Here is a 21244-nt window from a genome sequence, read left to right on the forward strand (position 1 = left end):
AGCCTGTTGTTCTATGTCCAGTTCTAACTGTTGCTTCTTGGCCTGCATACAGATTTCTAAGGAGGTAGGTCAGGTGGTCTGGTAGTCCCATCTCTTGAAGAATTTTCCAAGAGTTAATAACTCAGAACAACAGACATGGATTTGAATCTTGACTCAGTTATGTGACTTTGGGCAAATCACTTATTTGTAAACCTTGGAAACTTATTTTATCTATAAGATGGAAATAATAATACTTCATAAGTCCATCTGGTCAAGGCTATGGTTTTTCCTGTGGTCATGTATGGATGTGAGAGTTGGGACTGTGAAGAAGGCTGAGCGCCGAAGAATTGATGCATTTGAACTGTGGTGTTGGAGAAGACTCTTGAGAGTCCCTTGGACTGCAAGGAGATCCAACCAGTCCATTCTAAAGGAGATCAGCCCTGGGATTTCTTTGGAGGGAATGATGCTAAAGCTGAAACTCCAGTACTTTGGCCACCTCATGCGAAGAGTTGACTCATTGGAAAAGACTGTGATGCTGGGAGGGATTGGGGGCAGGAGGAGAAGGGGACGACAGAGGATGAGATGGCTGGATGGCATCACGGACTCGATGGACGTGAGTCTGAGTGAACTCCGGGAGTTGGTGATGGACAGGGAGGCCTGGCGTGCTGCGACTCATGGGGTTGCAAAGAGTCGGACACGACTGAGTGACTGAACTGAACTGAACTGAAGGTATTTATGAGGTTTAAACTAAAGGAGATAATTCATGTAATGTACTTGGGTGTTATACCTACTTGGAACACTGTAAATTCCCATGTAACGACATATAAATATGGCACCTGAAACACTAATCAAAATTTTAACTCTTAAGAAAAAACTACAACTCGCAACCTTAAAATGACTCTATTTCTTTCAATACATTTGATAGGTCAGATCTTGTTATCAGAGAGTCATGGCTTAATTGAAAAAGGAATTTCCCTTATTTTTCTGTCTTGTATTTGCCTTTTTAAACATGCCTTAAATCCCTACGGATTGGAGTCATGTATAAATTGATAGAGATACCAAGTTTCCTTAATCACAGCACCTAACTGAAATTTTCTATTTACTAAAATTGGAGAGAAGACAAAGAAAAATGCATTCATTCAATCTTGGCTTTATGAGTTTAGTAGTCTAACCACCTCATTTCACTACTGAAGGTTGTGGAATCATCAGAATCAAAATACCGAACTATTTGATACAGTTCATATTTAAACTTCTGAAATGAAAATGAATCTCAGTTGAAAAGTTCAAGTAGGGAAGAAGGGGCATTTCAAAGGAATTAAAATGTGGTGGCTCAGGTTCAAAGTAGCTGTGGTTGGCAGAAAATCAAAGCTTTCCAAGTTGTGTCTTAGTTGTCAGTGACTGGAGTGTAGGTTTTCTGTATATGTGTTTTTTAACACTCCTTGAAATTGATAAGTATAACATGAGCATTACTTGGACTTCGTTTGATTTTATTTGAATTTCAACAGCTACCAACAGATGTGCTTAGAATGAATAGGCCCTGATTCCCAAATAGCACAGTATTTCACATCTATTTTAGACTATGAAATGAGAGCCGACTCCAGGAAGACAGCTCTGAACCTTTTTTCCAGCTGCAGAAATAACTCCTCTTGTTGCCCCCTGACCTACACCAAGGGAAGCTGCTTGAAAAGATATTCTTTTGCCAGCGATCATTCTACCACTGCAAGCCACAAATGGAAAAATAAACTAATGTCTTCTCTTCAGAAAACTTATTCTCACGGCCCCCAGAACCAGGTAGATAAATAAGGAAAACCATAGATTTATTTTTAAATTCCCTTCTCATTTTTCAAAATGGTATTTTTATTACCTTAGAAAATGGGGCTTCTTTGCTGTACAATAGAAACTAACACAACATTATAAAGCAACTATACCCCAATAAAACTTAATTAAAAAAAAGAAAATGGGACCTATCAACTAACAGGACACTGTTAATCTTCTCCAAAATAAGTTAATTCATTCAAGGACACCCCTCATCCCAAATTCCTTGGGACTTTGCTCCATCAGTTAATTCCTACTTGCCTCAACCAATGCGCTGTTCCTCCCCTTGGTTCTCAGACCTTACTTCAAGATGTACAAGCTCTACTCACTGGCAAGTAGAAACTTGTAACCTGAATTCTCCTCTAGCTGTTCCCCTATCTTATTTCTTCCCTTTGCACCTGAGCTTCTGGAGATGACAAATCCCTATTGAGTTAAACGGAAACTCTGACTTTGCTTTCAGACATAATAATGACTTTATTGGGTGCCTCTCTGTGCCAGACACTCTGATAGGACTTAACATATTTTTCTTGATTAAAAAATACATGAATAATTCATGCTCATTATAAGAAATTAAACAATTCAGAAACCGATACAGGCAGCACCAACATCTTCCCTACGTAAGCTCCACATTATAATTGTTACAACCACCACTAGAGAGAAGATTTATTGACCATATTTCATAGATGAGAAAACTGAGACTGAGAAAAGTTCGGAGTATACCCTGTGGTGTTTAACAGAAAGAGCTTTGGAGTCTGGTTATCTGGGTTCATTTCTCAACTTTGTAATTTACTATATATCCACTGATGCTTTCGAACTGTGGTGCTGGAGAAGACTCTTGAGAGTCCCGTAGACTTCAAGGAGATCAAACCAGTCAATCCTAAAGGAAATCAACCCTGAATACTTACTGGAAGGACAGACGCTGAAGCTGAAACTCCAATACTTTGGCTACCTGATGCGAACAGCTGACTCATTGGAAAAGACCCTGATGCTGGGAAAGATTGAGGGCAGGAGGAGAAGGGGACGACACAGGGTGAGATGGTTGGACAGCTTCACCAACTCAATGGACATGAGTCTGAGCAAACTGTGGAGATAGTGAAGGATAGGGAACCCTGGTGTGCTGCAGTCCACGGGGTCGCAAAGAGCTGGACACAACTGAGTGACTGAACAACAACAACAATGTGTCTGTGAGCGAATTACTTGTTATTTCTGTGCCTCAGTTCGCCTATCTGTAAAATGGGGCTAATAATAGTATCTAGTTCATAGGATGCGATAGGATATAATATGCTAAAGCATAAAAATATCGCTGTTCCTTAAGAGAAAAATCAAAAAGAGAAATTATTTTTAAATAACAGCTAAGAAGAAAACACTAACAGCAATTAGAGCAAAACTGTGTTCACCATTCTGCAACTAGTATAGAGTGTGAGTTTTTAAACCTGCTGGAAATTTCTACCCCAAAATGACACTTGTATTGCAATGATGACACCATCAGTGGACTTTGCTTTTTAAAATCACACTATTTTTTTAAAGATCCAATAATATTATTTCAATTTTTCATGATTAACTAACTTTCATTCATTTGTTATAGTATCAATTTTATTATTTTTAATTTATTTCAGGCTAGAATGATTATGTATGTTTAACATTTAGATACTATAAACATTTTATATAGTGTTTTAAGTCATATTTTAAATTTCTGAAATGGCTCTGTGTGTCCCTGGCTGATTTGGTTCCCCCTGCCATCTAGCTCTGCCCCCCACCCTACACAGACCTCAGCCTCTTAACAGTTTTATTAGGCACTGGAATGTATATTTGCTTTCTGTCAGTGCTGTAATGGTAGAAAACTACTAAATCATAATGATTAACTTTCCCAGGGTAAATCATTACCCACACCCTGTTAACTCAGGTATTTTCTCCCTACTTCTCTATATGCTAGTTCTGAGAGGCAGCAGAGATGACCGCAGCTATAAAGCTACTTGGTTAATCACTCAAAACTTCTTTTTTACCATGTCCTTTGCAAACACAGTTTAATGGTCTTTCTCTGGGAAACAGAGGAAATTAACAAAGTGTACATCTCCTTCTCTTGTGTACCAACACTCTTTTGAGTCTTTAACATAATGCATTGAAGCCCCTGGCTTCCTAAACTGGGTGGCCTAGCCTGAAGAACAATATTTCTGTATGTTAAGTCACTAAACAAACACACTTGTTTAAAGAATTTAGGTCAAGAAAGAGATTCCTTTCAAAACAACTAAGAACCAAACAACAATATTTGAGGAGTCAAAGAAAAATAAGACTATACAATTCATAGGCTCTCTTCATTCATCTAATATTAAGTTTAGTTTTTTGAAACATCTTGCTGTTTCTGTTTCCCAGAAAATTTAAACACTTCACAATTCGATGATGTGCAGATTTGTAGCTAAACTGCACTCCCCTCAAAAAGCCACCTTCCTTCTTTACTCATGGTTTCTTCTTCTATCCTTTCTCTTCCCCACCCCCCGCGGCCCCCCCCCCCCCCCCGCCCGCTTCTTTCTGTCTCTAGTTGAGATTTTGTACTAGCTCTCTTTGTTGTTGTTAAGTCACTCAGTCACGTCCGACTCTTTGCAACCCTATGGACTGCAGCCTGCCAGGCTCCTCTGTCCATGGGATTTCTCGGGCAAAAATACTGGAGTGGGTTGCCATTTCCTTCTACAGGGGAATCTTCCCAACTCAGGGATCGAACCTGTGTCTCCTGCATTAGCAGGCAGCTTCTTTATGAGCCACCAGGGAAGCCCACTAGCTCTCTTTACTCATCTTAAAAAAAAATTTTATAGTCAGAGTGTTTCAAGCCCAAAATAAAAATCATATTTTGTTCTTTTTAGCAGTTTCCAGTCCATACTGCAGGACACAAGAAAAATAAAAGACCCTCAAAGAGAATAACATTTCACACTGAACTCAAAGAATATTATCACTACTAATTTTCCAATTAAAAAAACATACATATTTCTTGTTTTTGATCAGCTAATATATGTGACTTTCTTCTGAACACCTTAAGGAAATATATATAATACAGGCTCTGTGACGTTAATATGAAATTCTAAAGGTACCTGCCTTCTAACTAATTTAGCCAAAGGTGGTGATGTTAGATAATTAACCTTAAAATACAGACCCAGCTTTAAATCTCCTGACATCAGTTTAGATCACCCAATGCCCTGCATGCTTGCTGCTCATGTCATTCCCCCTCATTTCTCAAGGATTCTAGCTACTGGCTTATTCTCACTTCTTTCAGTGATTTCAGTATGCACATTGGTGATCCTTCTCACCCAGGCCTCTTGGTTCACTGATGTCCTCCCCTACAATGACCTTGTCCTCAAGGTGCCTCATCAGAGGCCTAGCTGGATGGAGGAGTCAAGTCCTAACCAATCTCCTGCAGTCCACTCTCAGACCACTGTCTCTCATTCTTGTAGCTTCCTTTGGTACTTGACCCCAGGGACCCTTCGATTCCCTGGGTATTGCAATCCATTGATCAGGCCACCTTTTCACTGCCCCCACCCCTACATCTTTCATTGCTCTCGATTAGATTCTCAGATCCATAATTATAATCATTCTCTTATCCTTCATGCTTCAGTGCTAAATCCAGCTCTGCTTCTTCATGCTGCACCTGTAAACTGCATGTGGTTGCAGAAAAATTCACAGCTACACTGATGTGCCTCATTTACATTCATGATCTTACTGCTGTTTGACAATCATAGCATATGTCATCATCTTGTCACTCTCCGATTCTCCAGACAACTATTTCCTACTTGTCTGTTCCCAGAATCCTCTGCCCCTTACCTCATCCCCTCTTTCACTTGAATCGAATCTTGCTTTCTCCCTTACTGAGTACACAGAAGCGATGTGAAGAGCATTTCATCGATTCCATCATCACTTCTACCCACCAAACAGCATCTACGCCCTCATACTTTGCCTTCCTGCTGGTCCCCACAGTGACCTTGTCATGTTCCAACTAAAGGCTGACTTTTCCTCCTCTACTTGGGCACTAGATTCCATCTACTCTCACCTATTCAAGGACGTCCCTCCAATGATTCTCCTGTCTCTCTCCTACATCATGAATTTTTGCCCGCTGCTGAATCATTCGCATCAGCAGGAACACAAACTTCTTTTTCTCCCATTTCAAAAACCTTTTTTGGAACCACTTTCTCCACCAGCCATCATCCCATTTCTTTAGAGCAAAACGTCAAGGGTCATACATACTTGCTATTTTCACTTTCTTCTTCCTGGATTTTCTCTTAAAGACATCACAGGGCATCCCTGGTGGCTCAGTGGTAAAGAATCCACCTGCCAGTACAGGAGATATGGGTTCAATCCCTTGTCAAGAAGGGATTCAGTCCCACGTGCCTCAGATCAACTAAGCCTGTGGGCCACAACTATCGAGCCTGTGCTCTAGAGCCCATGAGCCGCAACTGCCAAAGCCTGTGCACCTGGGAACCTCTGCTCTACAATAAGAGAAGCCACTGCAGGGAGAAGTCTGCACACCACAACCAGAGAGCAGTCCTTGCCCAGCACGATGAGAGAAAAGCCCACACGGCAGCGAAGACCCAGCACAGCCAAAAAATAAATTAAAAGCCAATACAGCCACGCTGTCACCCCACCACTCCTCCAAAACAGTTTTGTCAAGTGATGACTCCATTTATTCCTCTTCCGGGAAAATCCCTCAAAAGAGTGTCAATATTCACTGTCTCCAATTTCTTTCCTCCCATTTCCCTTAAAATCTATTCTGACCTTCATCACTTTGTTGTAAAATCCACTGGTCAATTCTCATCTTACTTGACCCATCAGCACCACATCACACAGTCGAACTTTCCTTTAGACATTTGGCTTTCAGCATACTGCACGTTTTCAGAGTCTCTCCTCCTTCACTGGTCTCCCCTTAGTCTCTTTTGCTGGTTCTTCCCCTTCTTCCTGACCTTGTAATTTTGGAGCCCCTAGGGCTTGGTCTATTGCTACTCACATCCTTAGTGATTTCATCCAGCTTTAAATATTGCTTTAAATATCATGTGTGCTGATTACTTCCAAGTGTGTATCCCCACCCTAGACCTCTCTTGTGCTCCAGTCTCATAATGCCCACTTGTTATCTCAACTCTCATCCAAAGTCATCTCAAACTTAACATGTCCAAAAGCAACTTCTGATTTTCCTGCAAAGGTCTCTTCTATCAAAACATCCCTTATATCTGCATCTGGCAGCTTCATCCTATCAGTTGCTCATGTCAAAACTCATGTAATCATCCTTGACTTCTTTCCTTCTCTTATACCCTGCATCCAGTTCACCATGAAATCATGCCAGCTTTACCATCATACTATATGCGCTACCCAAGTCCACTGTGGAATATCACATTCACCTTGATTACTTTGATAGCCTTCTAAAACATCCCCCTGTATCTATCATTGTCCCCACACAGTCTATTCTTCACTCAGGAGCCAGAGTGATCCATGCAAAATGCGTCCAATTTTGAGTCCTCTGCCCAAAATTCTATAGTGGTTTCCCACATCACTAAGAATAAAACCAAACTTTTTACAATATTATGTAATATCCTGCTTGATCTGGCCTCTTTCATTCACCCTGCTCCAGTCACACTGATCTCCTTCTGGTTATTCCCTGAACACCCTAAGCATGTTCCTGTCCTAAGGCTTCTGTTTAGCTCCTCTTTCTTCCTAGAATGCTCCTCTCCAGAACATCCACTGAGCTAAATCCTTCCTTTTTTGAATTTTTGCCAGAATCTTTTCAGTGAGGTTTCCTCTGATGTGCTCAATCACATCCAACTCTTTGTGATCCCATAGACTATAGACTCAGATATGCAGATGACACCACCCTTATGACAGAAAGTGAAGAAGAACTAAAGAGCATCTTGATGAAAGTGAAAGAGGAGAGTGAAAAAGCTGGCTTAAAACTCAACATTCAAGAAACGAAGATTATGCCATCTGGTCCCATCACTTCATGGCAAATAGATGGGGAAACGATGGAAACAGTGAGAGACTTTATTTTTTGTGGGGGGGGGGCATCCAAAATCAGTGCAGATGGTCACTGCAGCCATGAAATTAAAAGGTGCTTGCTTCTTGAAAGAAAAACTTTGACCAACATAGACAGCATACTAAAAAGCAGGGACATTACTTTGCCAACAAAGGTCCGTCTAGTCAAGGCTATGGTTTTTCCAGTGGTCATGTATGGATGTGAGAGTTGGACTATAAAGAAAGCTGAGCACCAAAGAATTGATACTTTTGAATTGTGGTGCTGGAGAAGACTCTTGAGAGTCCCTTGGACTGCAAAGATATCCAACCAGTCCATCCTAAAGGAAATCAGTCCTGAATATTCATTGGAAGGTCTGATGCTGAAGCTGAAACTCCAATCCTTTGGCCACCTGATGCGAAGAACTGACTCTCTGCAAAAGACCCTGATGCTGGGAAAGGTTGAAGGCAGGAGGAGAAGGGGACAACAGAGGATGAGATAGTTGGATGGCAACACCAACTCTGTGGACATGAGTTTGAGCAAGCTCTGGGAGTTGGTGATGGACAGGGAAGCCTGGTGTGCTGCAGTCCATGAGGTCACAGAGAGTCAGACATGACTGAGTGACTGAACTGAACAGAGACTGTAGCCTGCCAGGCTCCTCTGTCCATGGGATTTCCCAGGCAAGAATACTGGAGTAGGTTGCCATTCTCTTCTCGAGGGGATCTTCCTGACTCAGGGATTAAGCCCACATCTCCTGTGCTGGCAGGCTGATTTTTCACCTGTGCCACCTGGGAAGCCCTTTTCTCTGACTACTCTTTCAAAACCACAGTCTGCTCCCAATTCCCTACCCCCACAACTCTCAATCCCCTTACTCAACACTATGTATTGTTTTATCCGTAGCACTTATCACTTTCTAATACGTTTTGTTTACTTTTTTATTATTGTTTTTTCCTCTGCTAGAAACTCCAAGAGTGAAGAAATCTTTGTTCTGTTTAATAATATATATACTAGGAGCCTAAAATAGTAGTAGGCATGCCACAGGCACACAGTAATGTGTTCCTTGAAGGTTAAGGAAGTATTTGTCTCAAACCATTTAGCCTCATGTTAATCTTGTAGGAAGTTTTTTTTTTTAAACCCTTGATTCTGTTTATTTCTATTTAGTTTTTTCATTGCATTTCAGTGTTGAGTTATATTTCCATAAATTCATATATTTCATCCAAGTTTGAAAATGTACTAGTGTAAGTTTGTCCAACATGTTCTCTTATATTTCCTTAAATCAGTACTGTGACTATATTTTCCATTCCAAATATTGTTTACTGATTCTCTCTCCTTTTATTATTAATCTTTGGTTGATACTTTTTATTTATTGTCTTTCATTAATTTCTCCTTTATATTCATCATTACCTTTTCTCTCCTTTCTTTGGCCTAACTCTGCTGGTCTTGTACACACTACTCAACTTAGTCTATGATGAGTGATACAGTGCCCACCAGTATTTTCAGCTTCCTTCTCCTTGCAATCTCAGCGGAGGTTTTTACTTCTCTGACCCCTTCAAGTTAGGCAAGACCATCTGACCGGCTCTGACCAATGACATATGTCACTTTTAATGGAAACATTTAAAACCCTATGCATGGGGAAAGGATGTTCCCTTCAATAAATACTGCTTGGTCATTCAGACAGTCATATGGGGGAAAAATGAATCTTGACTCCTATCACACCATTGGCAAAAAGCAACTCCAAATGGACTACAGATATAAATGAGAACAATAATAGAAAGGCAAGATTTCTTAACAGGGCACAAAAAGCACTGATCTAAAGGGAATATATGATTAAAAACTTTTGTTCATTAAAAGACATCACTGCTGTTGCTGCTGCTAAGTCACTTTAGTCGTGTCCAACTCTGTGTGACCCCATAGACGGCAGCCCACCAGCCTCCCCCGTCCCTGGGATTCTCCAGGCAAGAACAGTGGAGTGGGTTGCCATTTCCTTCTCCAAGACAGTGAAAAAGCAACTCAGAGGGGAGAAGATATTTCCAATACACAGATCTGAAAAATGATTTGTATCTAGCATGTACAATGGATTCCTACAACACAAAAAATACAGAATATGCAACAGAAAACATGGAGAGAAGACTCTTAGACTTAACACAAAGCGGATATCCAAAAGGTGAAATCAAAGCCACGTGAAAGATTCTCAGTTCCTCAGACACTAGGTACATGCACATTAAAACCGCTGTGTGACAATGTCACACATGCACCAGAATACTGAGAATAAAAGGGTGGCAGAACCCCCAGAGCTGGGCTAGATGAGATGAGAGTGTCTACAGACTGAGGGGTGAGCATCAGGAAGCTGACGGGTGGGTCTCCTGAGACTGCAGGATGGGTGGCGCAACCCCCTGGTTTGCATGCGTGAGTCTTTTGTGAGGAAAACAGGTGCCAACAAACAGCTGGTCAGGCTGGCCTACATGAGCGTCCCTGTTAGAGCCAAGGGATCCCTCCTCCCTAAGCCCATACCTTCACTACTCCTGACCACGCCCTGGGAGAACCGGACCGCAGCAGTGCCAGAAGCTTCTAGAGGAAACCCAGGTGCTGGTGGAGACGAGTGAGGGCAGCTCGGAGACTGTTGCGTTCCAACCGCTCCAGCTTCCGGAGGAGGGGGGCTCACCCCAGGCCCCCGCGGACCCCAGCCCTACTCCCCAGCTCCCAGTTGCTGGCGCTCACGGTCGTGGAGTGGCCCAAGTGGGACTAGAAGAGGTCGGGCCACCCAGGGAGGGCAGGGAAGCAACCTCTGCCTCTGGGGCAACCAACAGCAGCCTGGAAAATGGCTGGGAGAAGGCCCTAGAAACCTGTGACACCGGGAGGTCAGAGTCTGAGCTGACGGCTGGAGGGAAGGCTGCGGAAGCTAAGACCGAAAGGGGCCCCATCTTCTCAGAAGCAGCGAACCAGGAGGAAAGGGTTGAAGTGGAGAAGCCGGTGGGTGGGGAAAGGGAAGTGGTGGAAGAACGCAGAGGGGTAAAGCAGGCAAAGGACGAGGCAGGGCCCCCAACCCGGAGTGAGGGTCTCCACCTGAAGGCCCTGGAGTCCAGCCAGCTGGAGGTGGACGCTGGGAACGCTCAGGCTGGCCCGGCCTTCCTCCAGGTGGAGCGCAGGTACAGGCGCGTGCGTCAACACTACCTCCAGTGGAGGAAGCACGTCATTCGGCACATCCCCGGCTTCTGGGTCACTGCCTTTCGGAACCACCCGCAGCTGTCTGCCCTGATTAGAGGCAGAGATGCAGAGATATTCAGCTACTTAGCCAGTTTGGAGGTGAAGGAGCTCAGACATCCTAGGATGGGCTATAAATTCAAGTTCCTCTTTCGAAGAAACCCATACTTCAGAAACAAGTGGCTTGTGAAGGAATACGAGGTCACACCCTCCAGCCAAGTGGTCTCTCTTTCCACTCCGCTCATATGGCACCCGGGTCATGAAGCCCAGGTCTTCCTTTATAGGAACCAAGACCTCATGTGTGGCTTTTTTGCCTGGTTTTCAGACAACAGCCTTCCAGAGTCTGACAGGATTGCTGAGATTATCAAAGAGGACCTCTGGCCAAAGGCACTGCAATACTACCTATTGGACGAAGCGCCCTATACAGCTAGACTTCTCCAGATAAGGGAACCAGTAGAGACCCCCAGGCCCCCTGGGTTCCAATCTGGCTAACCTTTGCTCTTGGGAATACTCCTCACAGGTCCCCTGCCACCTCCTGCCCGACCTGGGCCTTGGCTACAGCAAGGGTATGCCTTTTACTGGTTTTGTGCTGACCTTTCTACACCTTCCCTCCACCGGACGTTCAGTTCTCTTAGCTTTCAAGACTGAGACCTTTGTGGCCATGCTGCTCCACTTCCCCCACGGTCTTCTTGATGTCCTGGGTTAATACTACATGCGGCACCGTGGTGGCTCACCTTCTAAGCCAAACAAATGTAGACTTCTCTGCCTTTGTCGGCACGGCTTGGACACTGTTCCCAAGGCTTCTGGTCTAGTTACTATCTACCACCTGGATTTTCAGCTATGTTTAAGAGCCTATTTTACTCATTCTGCTCTGCACATGGCCTGTGGACAACTGCTGGGCATTAGATAAAGTCAAGAGAGGACAGCAATGGGCTGCTTGGTCTCTGATTTATGCAACCCTATTGCTCTTCCTGCTTCTCTGATTACCTATTGCTGCCTGCAACTGGATACACCCACCACCTTAGGCTGCCGCCTGCTGGATGAACATTTTCTAGACCTTGTCAGGTCCACTTTCTAAGTTGTTGGTAAACAAGAATCTTCAGAATTGGTGGTAGACCCAGGTTTCCTGCCAGCATGTAAAAGACCTTTCTATTTCTCCTCTGGGCTTTGCTGCTGGCTCAGATGGTAAAGAATCCACCTGCAATGCAGGAGACCTGGGTTTGATCCCTGGATTTGGAAGAGCCCCTGGAGAAGGGAACGGCTACCCACTCCAGTATTTCTCCTCATTCCTCACCGTCACTCAGGAACCCTACTTTTACTGTCAGGCAAGTGGTTGAGGGGACAAGTTAGACTCATTTACATGGCAAGGATAATGATGGTGTCCTTGACAAGTATCAGGTTGTCTCAGCCGCAACCAGTAAAGCCATGCAAAGGTTAGCTACTTTCATTTGTCTCCCTTCTTCCTCCTGAACATGATGAAGAGCCAGCGGTGCCAGGGCAGACAAACAGCTCCTCTTCTCTTTCTCCCTCTCTTTCTTATATCTCTCCTATCTCTTTTTTAAAAGTGGTAGCTCAGAAACATCTGCAGAAGTAGGCTTTGCTGTTTTTGTGTGTGTGTGTGCTTAGTCACTTCAGTCTTGTCTGACTCTCTGCAACCCCATGGACCATGGCCTGCCAGGTTCCTCTGTCCATGGGATTCTCCAGGCAAGAATACTGGAGTGGGTTGCCATTTCCCTCTCCAAATCTGACCTGAGACAAGCCAAAATGACTGCCACAAGGAGGCGGTTTAACTTGGGTCTTTACTATTTCAATGGTCCTGTAAGGAGACTACCAGAGCCCTTACTCCTCTCTGCCTTCTTCCCAGCCCTCACCCATCCATAGCAATACCTAGACAGCTGGAAGAAAGGTAGATGTATATGGAATGAATGGATGGGAGAACTGAAGAGACTGGGGCGAGTGCCACCCTAAGAAAGAAAACTGAACAGACGCCCAGAGGCAGAAATGACCCAGGGAAAATGGGGCCCAGAATGAAAACTGGGTTGGCTGAGAGCCTGCAAGGAAGGGATATCTTCTCTTGTCAGTGGTGATGGAAGGAGAAATATTTTTCTCAGGATTGGGATGGGAGAACTGAAGGTAGTTGAAATGCTAACTATGTTGCTGAAAGATGGGTTCTTTAAAGAAATTCAAATAATGCAATTATGTGGAAGATTAATACTGTGCCCTTAATTTCACTAGTATTTAGTAAAACCCTATTACTTTCTCTGTTTCTGTTTACTGGGAAGATGCGGCTGTATACGTTTTCTTTTGCTTTCAGTTGAGAACATTTGAAAGAATGCTAATCTCTTTCTTGTACAATATGGAAATTTTAGTGAATATTCATGACGATTTTCAACGTGTTTCTGTTAAAATTGTATCTTTAGAAGTAAAATTAAATAACTTGGTCTTGTCAGACTCTGAAGACTTTGGAAATTATTGTCTTTATGGAAAAATAACACAAAAAAAATTTGTGGCTCTGACTGTCTTCACAATTTATCTTGGTAACAACTTAATAATTGATGTATCTCTCTCTCTGAATGGCAGAAATACTTGGGGGGTTTCTCTGTAAAATTGGAAGTGTACCATTGGCATATTTTTCTTTCCTTATTTGCATGTTGGTAAAATAAAAGCATGTCAGTATAAAAAAAATAAACTAAAAAGATGGAAAATAGCAAGGGTGGAAAAATACACAAAAAAAATCAGAATGCATGTACACTGCTATTGGAAGAGTAGCTTGGTACAAATACTTTAGAAAATTGATTGGCAGTGTCTATGCACATCCTCTGATCCAGCTCTGGGAACATACCCAACAGAAATACACACATATATATTCACAGAGACATGCATGAAAGTGTTTATAACAGCACAGTTCTAATAGCGAGAACTGCCCCCAGAATCCATCAACAGCAGAAAAAGTAAGTTTTAAAATAGACACATGATGGAATGCTATGAGAAAATTTTTAAATTTTGCTTATATGAAATATTACAAATGGATCTCACAAACATGAGCTTGGATGAAAGAAGCTAGATATAAGAGTGCATGCATGCCAAGTTGCTTCAGTCATGGCCAAATCTGTGTGACCCTATGGACTGCAGCCCACCAAGCTCCTCTGTCCATGGGATTCTCCAGACAAGAATATTGGAGTGGGTTGCCATGCCCTCCTCCAGGGGATCTTCCCAACCCAAGGATCGAACCCAGGTCTCTTACACCTACCTGCATTGGCAGGTAGATTCTTTACCACTAGCACCATCTGGAAAGCCCCAGACAGAAGAGTACATGCTGTATAATTCCACTTATATATGAATTTTAAAAACAGATAAAACATCTATGGTGGTAGAAGCTGAAATAGTGATTCTACAAAGAACAGTGAAGAGTCTAAGATTTTATTCTGCTTACAAACTATTATTTTAGTCTGTCTAGTTAATGGATGCTGAGTCATAGACAAAGAACCTTACAACTCAAAAGTCTATGTCAATAGACTTCTTGACCCCTACTTCCTAATTGTGCAATATGAAGACAACCAGGTGACGCCTGCACACGTACTGGGTGGCATTACAGGAGAGGAACCTGAGTTTAGGTCATCACAGTCTTTCATAATGGGAAGTGAACATACCTACCCTTTGCACTGAAGGGAGACATCTTTAATTCATTAAACAATATGAAAGTGTTAGTCATTCAGTCATATCCAACTCTTTGTGGTCCCACTGGACTGTAGCCCACCAGGCTCCTCTGTCCATGGAATTCTACAGCCATTCCTTTCTCCAGGGGATCTTCCTGACCTAGGGATCGAACCAGGGTTTCCAACATTGAAGGGAGATTCTTTCCCATCTGAGCCACCAGGGAAGTCCCATCAAACAGTCTAATAAAAGACAATAATAAGAGATACAATTTTTCTATATTTTCAAGACTTAAGCAAAACTGCCCTTTCCTGTAAAGAAAAACATTCTCTGTTGTCTTTCAAGGCTATCTAAATAAGCTTGAAAAGATACTCTGAACAAAGGCAGGCAGTATCTCTGCTCACAAGATAGGCAGAAATATCACAGACCCATGATCACTGTCTCCCCAACAGCTGCAGAGGGTGGAAGGGCTGGTATCCCAATGACTGGAAGGGAGTGTGATGGTAGATTCTGAAGGGCTGGAGATGTCTGTCTTGATCTGGATGCTACATATATGGGTGTATTCAATTTTCAGTGCTTCTTTGAGTTGTGCACTTGTGAAATGTATTTTTCTATATGCATATTTAATAAAATATGCCTACTTAAGAAAAACAAAAATTGAAGAGAAACCCAAAGTAAGCAAAGAAAAAAAACCCTACCATTTTTCTGGAACTTTAATGCGAGAAGATGATTGGCCAATTTAAAAGTATGTTTCAGATTTTTGGGGGGTAGGCTATAAGTCCATGTATTAGATATCTAATAGGATAATTTTCTATACCACAAATGGTTAAAATCCATTTCCTGGGGGGAAATTTTTTATCTTGGTATATGACATCAACCTTTAGTATCTATATTGCTCCCGCTCATTTTATCAACTGACTCTTATCAGAGTTGAGTTGTAAACAGTTGATTAATCATTACTTGTGATGGTTCATTTTCAAAGCTTGGTTCTTCTAGCTAAATAAATGATAAAATTAACATATTACTTAACTCTGTTGTTCAGCAAAGATGATGCTATTTCTGAGACTTGGCCCCTTCATATACTTGCTTCTTAAAATGGTCTGTATCAGTATCAGTTTCATATCCCTTCTTCTAAGCCCTCCCTTTATTTGAGATATAAATATTTCACTGAGTTAAAAACAGAATTTCAAACTATACCTTTGGCACATGCCATAGAAGACGGCAGTATTAATAGCAACAAAATCTTCTGCAAAACTAAAGAAAGCATTTAGTTTGGCTTATTTGAACAAAATCTTTCCATTTCTGTATATTATAAGATATATGGGGACAATAAGGATACTTCAGAGCTTTAAATGGCAGATTTTTTAACATAAAGGATATAAAAACATGTAATAATATATAAGATCAACTTACTGCCTTTGAAACATAAGGTAGATTTAATTAGACTTTTTATAATTCTTACTATCAATTCATATCACACATTTTAATTTTAAATGGCATCCACATGGATGGCTTGCCCCGAATTTTCCAATGGCAAAATTTTCTCTTTGCTATTGGTAGCTGGAAGCAAAAGAGACATATGATTCAATTTCAGAATCCTAAAATTCAAGTTTAGTCTGTCTCACCAAAATAGATGAGGATGGAAAAGGTGGTGGGTCGGATTTTTCAGTTTAGCATTAAACTAGGGTCTAGAGTGTTAAACTGAGTTATAAGTTGGGACACTTGGGTATCTGGGTTCTAAAGGGCTCTGCCATAAACTAGTGCTGTGCTAAGTGCTAGTGCTAAGTCACTTCAGTCATGTCCTCTGTCCATGGTGATTCTCCAGGCAAGAATACTGGAATGGGTTGCTATGCCCTCCTCCAAGCGAGCTTCCTGACCCAGGGATTGAACCCAGGTCCCCTGCATTGGTAGGCGGGTTCTCACTAAGCCACCCGGGAACCCCCCAAACTAGGTAAACCAATTAATTCTGAAGACACTGTTTTCCTCATCTTTTCAACAAGTTTGAAATATCTTTTCTTCTAAATCTGAAGATTTACTTACCCTTAAGTATAAGCCTTCCCCAAGGTTCTGTAGCCTCCCCAGCTTACTTTATCTCTGCTCTTCCTAGGTGACCTTAGCCACTTCCAGAGCTTCTGCCATCACCTTTGAGAAAAGGACTCAAATTGGAATCTCCAACCCTCAATCCAAGACCAGGGTCTGACCTGTCCATTTGCACAGTGTTTCCAGAATTGCTCTCCCTTTTTCTATCTGTTTTTACTTCAACATCTCTTGTCTATATTACTAGAAATCTCCAGGCTTCCCTACTTGAATCTGATCTTTCTCTTCCCATCATTCATACTACTAACAAAGTGATCTAATCCCTTTTGCACAAATATCTTTGTACCACCGTGGAGGAGGCATGGGTTCGATCCCGAATCTACAAGACCCCACATACCACTGAGCAACTAAGCCCATGCACCACAATGGTTGCGCCTGTGCTCTGAAGCCTGGGAATCACAACCCAAGTGCCCTAGAACGTGTGCCCCACCACAAGGGAAGTAAGTAAGGCTGCAATTAGAGTAGAGAGTTGCCCGTGCTCATGGCAACTAGAGAAAGGCCCACACAGCAACGCAGACCCAGCACAGTCAAAAATAAAGAAAGTTATAAAACAAAAACACCACTGCCTACAGAAGAAAGTCTTAACACCTTACTATTGCATTCAAGGGCAGTTCCAGTCAAGCCCCTGCCCAACACTCTTGCCAGAGTCCGCTCCCATTGGAGTCTGTGCTGTTCCTCAAGCAGCCCATGCGCAGCCCTGCCTCTGTGCCTTTGCTCATGATGTTCCCTCATCGTGGATTCTCTTCCTCATATTCTTATGTTCGGAAATCCAACCATTCCTTCTGAATTCAATTCAAATGCCATCTCCCCTAAATAGCCTCTGAAACCTCCTACTTCCCACAGAATTTATTTCATACAAGTTTGTATTTGTTAGTTCTTTATATGTATTAGTAGTTTATATGCCCTTTTTCTCAATTTTAAATTATTTAAGGGGCAAGATCATGTTTAGGTTTTTTTTTTTTTCTGTGATGAGTAACACATGGTCCCTGTCCTCAAGTAGCCTACAGTATTGCATAGAAGACAATGTACAGCATAAAAAATACTAAAATAAGGGCAAGCATAGGGTTCCACAGGACTGTGTAAGAGCACTATTTCCCACACCTAAAGATTAGGGGTACTAAGGAAGGCATATACTATACAAAGGTGGCTTTTAAATGCCTTCCTAGATACCATATGGTACGCTTCTTCACAGTATGCAATCTATTTTTTCATCTATATATCCTTAAGGATACATATGTTTAGGACAAATTTGGCACTCCAAAATTACTTAATGACTGTGTAAGCAAAAAATGCCTGAGTCCTTTACAGCTCTAATGTGTAGCTGCTGCTACTGCTGCTGCTAAGTCGCTCAGTCGTGTCTGACTCTTGGCAACCCCATGGACTGCAGCCTACCAGGCTACTCCGTCCATGGGATTTGCCAGGCAAGAGTACTGGAGTGGGGTGCCATTGCCTTCTCCACTAATGTGTAGAGTATGCATCATATTAGTCTTTTGTACTAGTTTATTCCACTGAATGGACAATGATAAAAAAAATTAATTGGCTAATGAAAACTTAATTTTAAAAAGGTGATAACATAATTTTAGGCTTGACATTTTAGGTTAAGTGTTAATTTCCATGCCTGTCCATATAATTCCTAAGAAACAAGAGCTAGGGCAGACTTCAGTCAAATCCTCACAAGTGTCTTAGTTCTAAGTCTCAGAAAGGAGGTTATGCCGATAACTGAGCTGTTCTGCAATTATTATTAATCAATTGAGTCAAAATTGTTATATTTGTTCCATGACCTGTAATTTTATGTAATTTAAAGAAAAACAGCAGGCTTTATTATAGCCCTTCAGTCCAGTTCAGTTCAGTCACTCAGTGTGTCCAACTATCTATGACCCCATGGACTGCAGCATGCCAGGCTTCCCTGTCCATCACCAACTCCCAGAGCTTGCTCAAACTCACGTCCATCAAGTCAGTGATGCCATCCAACCGTCTCATCCTTTGTCATTCCCTTCTCCTCCCGCCTTCAATCTTTCCCAGCACCAGGGTCTTTTCCAATGAGTCAGTTCTTTGCATCAGGTGGCCAAAGTACTTGAGTTTCAGCTCCAGCATCAGTCCTTACAATGAATATTCAGGACTGATTTCCTTTAGGATGGACTGGTTAGATCTTCTTGCAGTCCAAGGGACTCTCAAGAGTCTTCTCCAACACCATAGTTTGAAGCGTCAATTATTTGGTGCTCAGCTTTCTTTATATTCCAACTCTCACATCCATACATGACTACTGGAAAAACATCATAGCTTTGATTACCTGGACTTTTGTCGGCAAAGTAACGTCTCTGCTTTTTAATATGCTGTCTAGGTTGGTCATAGCTTTTCTTCCAAGGAGCAAATGTCTTTTAATTTCATGGCTGCAGTGACCATCTGCAGTGATTTTGGAGCCCCAAAATATAAAGTCTCCCACTGTTTCCATTGTTTCCCCATCTATTTGCCATGAAGTGATGGAACTGGATGCCATGATCTTAGCTTTCTGAATGTTGAGCTTTAAGCCAACTTTTTCACTCTCCTCTTTCACTTTCATCAAGAGACTCTTTAGTTCTTCTTCACTTTCTGCCATAAGGGTGGTGTCATCTGCATATCTGAGGTTACTGATATTTCTCCCAGCAGTCTTGATTCCAGCTTGTGCTTCATCCAACCCAGCATTTCGCATGATGTACTCTGCATATAAGTTAAATAAGCAGGGTGACAATTTACAGCCTTGATGTACTCCTTTCCTGATTTGAAACCAGTCTGTTGTTCCATGTCCATTATGTTTTTCCATAATGTCCATGTCCATTATAGCCCTCAACAACAGGCTATCCTAATAATAGTTCTCATTTATTGAGGGCTACATCATAGTTTCCCTTTCCTAAGCACTTCATGTACATTATTCTCTTAATCCTTATAAAACTCTACAAGATATTCCTGATTCCATTTTGCAGATTAGGAAAATGGGACTCATTTAAAGCCAGGATTCAAACCCAAGTCTGACTCCAGAATCCAGTAACTATATACAAGTAGAAATGCTCCTAATATCTTTTTTACAGTAGAAAATAACTTGCCAAATGGATACAATTTTTCCCATTTGTATACAAATTTTCTTAGCATATAAAATGTTTACTAATTTTGATGTTTATTAATGAAAGTTATGACACATCAAAATCAGAAGTACAAGACTTACGATTGTTTTCTCCTTTAAGGACTGTAAACATGTTATGACCTAAGTTCCTTGGCAATATGAATACTACCTACAAATGCATATAAGACACAGTGGCATTTTTTGACATATCCGTTGGTTCACATCTCTTTGCTAAAGCCACTGTCACAGCTGAAGCATATTTTCAGGTGTTCAAGTGGCTCCAACAAGCTTTTAGCCTTAATTCCAGGAGTAACCAGAAGTATTTGGAAGACAACACACTTTGTCCACGAAGACCAAATAGCAGAGGTCTTCTGAGTAGGGAAGGGATTATGTCACTGTCTAAAAATCCTTAATAAACTTGGCTCCTTGGCAATGGGGAAGAATGCAGAGCCAACAGCACATATGAGATCCCAACAATACGATGGAAATAAAGGGCTAAACGGGAAAATCTCAAGCAAAATGTACAATGGAGGAGAAAAATATTTATAAAAATTTTTCAGTGTTAATTTTGTGTATCCAAAAGAACACTGGTGTGAGACCTAAGATAAAATGATTTTTAGTTCCAGCTTGCTTTCTAGTCTAATTTTGTGACTTCTGGAGGAAGTGATTAAAATTTATTACTGTGATTCAGTTTATTACTCATGATAGGAGTGAGGTAGACTAAAAAGTCTTTAGTTTCCTTTTAGAACTTTGATCTTATCATGCTAGGGAGACTGCAAATTCACACCCCTCAATGGCACTCCATTCCAGCACTCTTGCCTGGAAAATCCCGTGGACGGAGGAACCTGGTGGGCTGCAGTCCATGGGGTTGCTAAAAGTTGGATATGACTGAGCGACTTCACTTTCACTTTTCACTTTCATGCATTGGAGAAGGAAATGGCAACCCACTCCAGTGTTCTTGCCTGGAGAACCTCAGGGACGGGGGAGCCTCATGGGCTGCCGTCTCTGGGGTCGCACAGAGTTGGACATGACTGAAGTGACTTAGCTGCAGCAGCAGCAGCAGGGCTTTATTATTTAGAGATAGGTTTAAACGTAATAAAGAAATTAGATGGACACTTTCTTATCTTGATAAAATATACCCTGGTCTTAAAGTGATCATCATGCCTACTGGGGCAACAGTAGAGGCGTTCCCACTAAAGTCAGGAACAAAGGAGGATGTTCGCTTGTCACCACGATTATTTAACAGACAATATGGTTAACAAGAGAGAGAAACTAAAAGTATAGAAATTCAGAAAAGGAAATAAAATCTATCACAATTTGTGATCATTATGGAAAATCTGATGTAGTCAGCTGGAAAGGTACTATAAACAAGGAAATTTAGTTAAGGGAGCATGATACTGAATTACTGTATATAGATATCAATA

At 41.8% G+C, this 21244-nt stretch overlaps 2 protein-coding genes across 7 annotated transcripts in view; one reads left to right on the forward strand and one right to left on the reverse strand.

Moving 5' to 3' along the window:
• Window positions 1-11464, forward strand: part of TSPYL6 (TSPY like 6) — a 41831-nt gene extending 30367 nt beyond the window's left edge. The window contains exon 3 of the mRNA XM_069579547.1: window positions 10312-11464. Within this exon, the coding sequence (XP_069435648.1) occupies window positions 10312-11464 (1153 nt within the window). The remainder of the gene's footprint in view (window positions 1-10311) is intronic.
• ACYP2 (acylphosphatase 2) overlaps window positions 1-21244 on the reverse strand; it is a 183289-nt gene that overhangs the window by 41162 nt on the left and 120883 nt on the right. The window contains exon 4 of one of the 6 annotated variants that reach the window (XM_069583353.1): window positions 13972-14868. The exons of the other annotated variants lie outside the window; for them this stretch is intronic. Within the exon in view, the coding sequence (XP_069439454.1) occupies window positions 14685-14868 (184 nt within the window). The 3' untranslated portion in view covers window positions 13972-14684. Of the gene's footprint in view, window positions 1-13971; window positions 14869-21244 lie in introns of those variants that run through there. 6 annotated transcript variants of the gene reach the window in all.

The sequence above is a fragment of the Ovis canadensis genome, chromosome 3 (genome assembly GCF_042477335.2).
Source record: "Ovis canadensis isolate MfBH-ARS-UI-01 breed Bighorn chromosome 3, ARS-UI_OviCan_v2, whole genome shotgun sequence".
Taxonomy (NCBI): domain Eukaryota; kingdom Metazoa; phylum Chordata; class Mammalia; order Artiodactyla; family Bovidae; genus Ovis; species Ovis canadensis.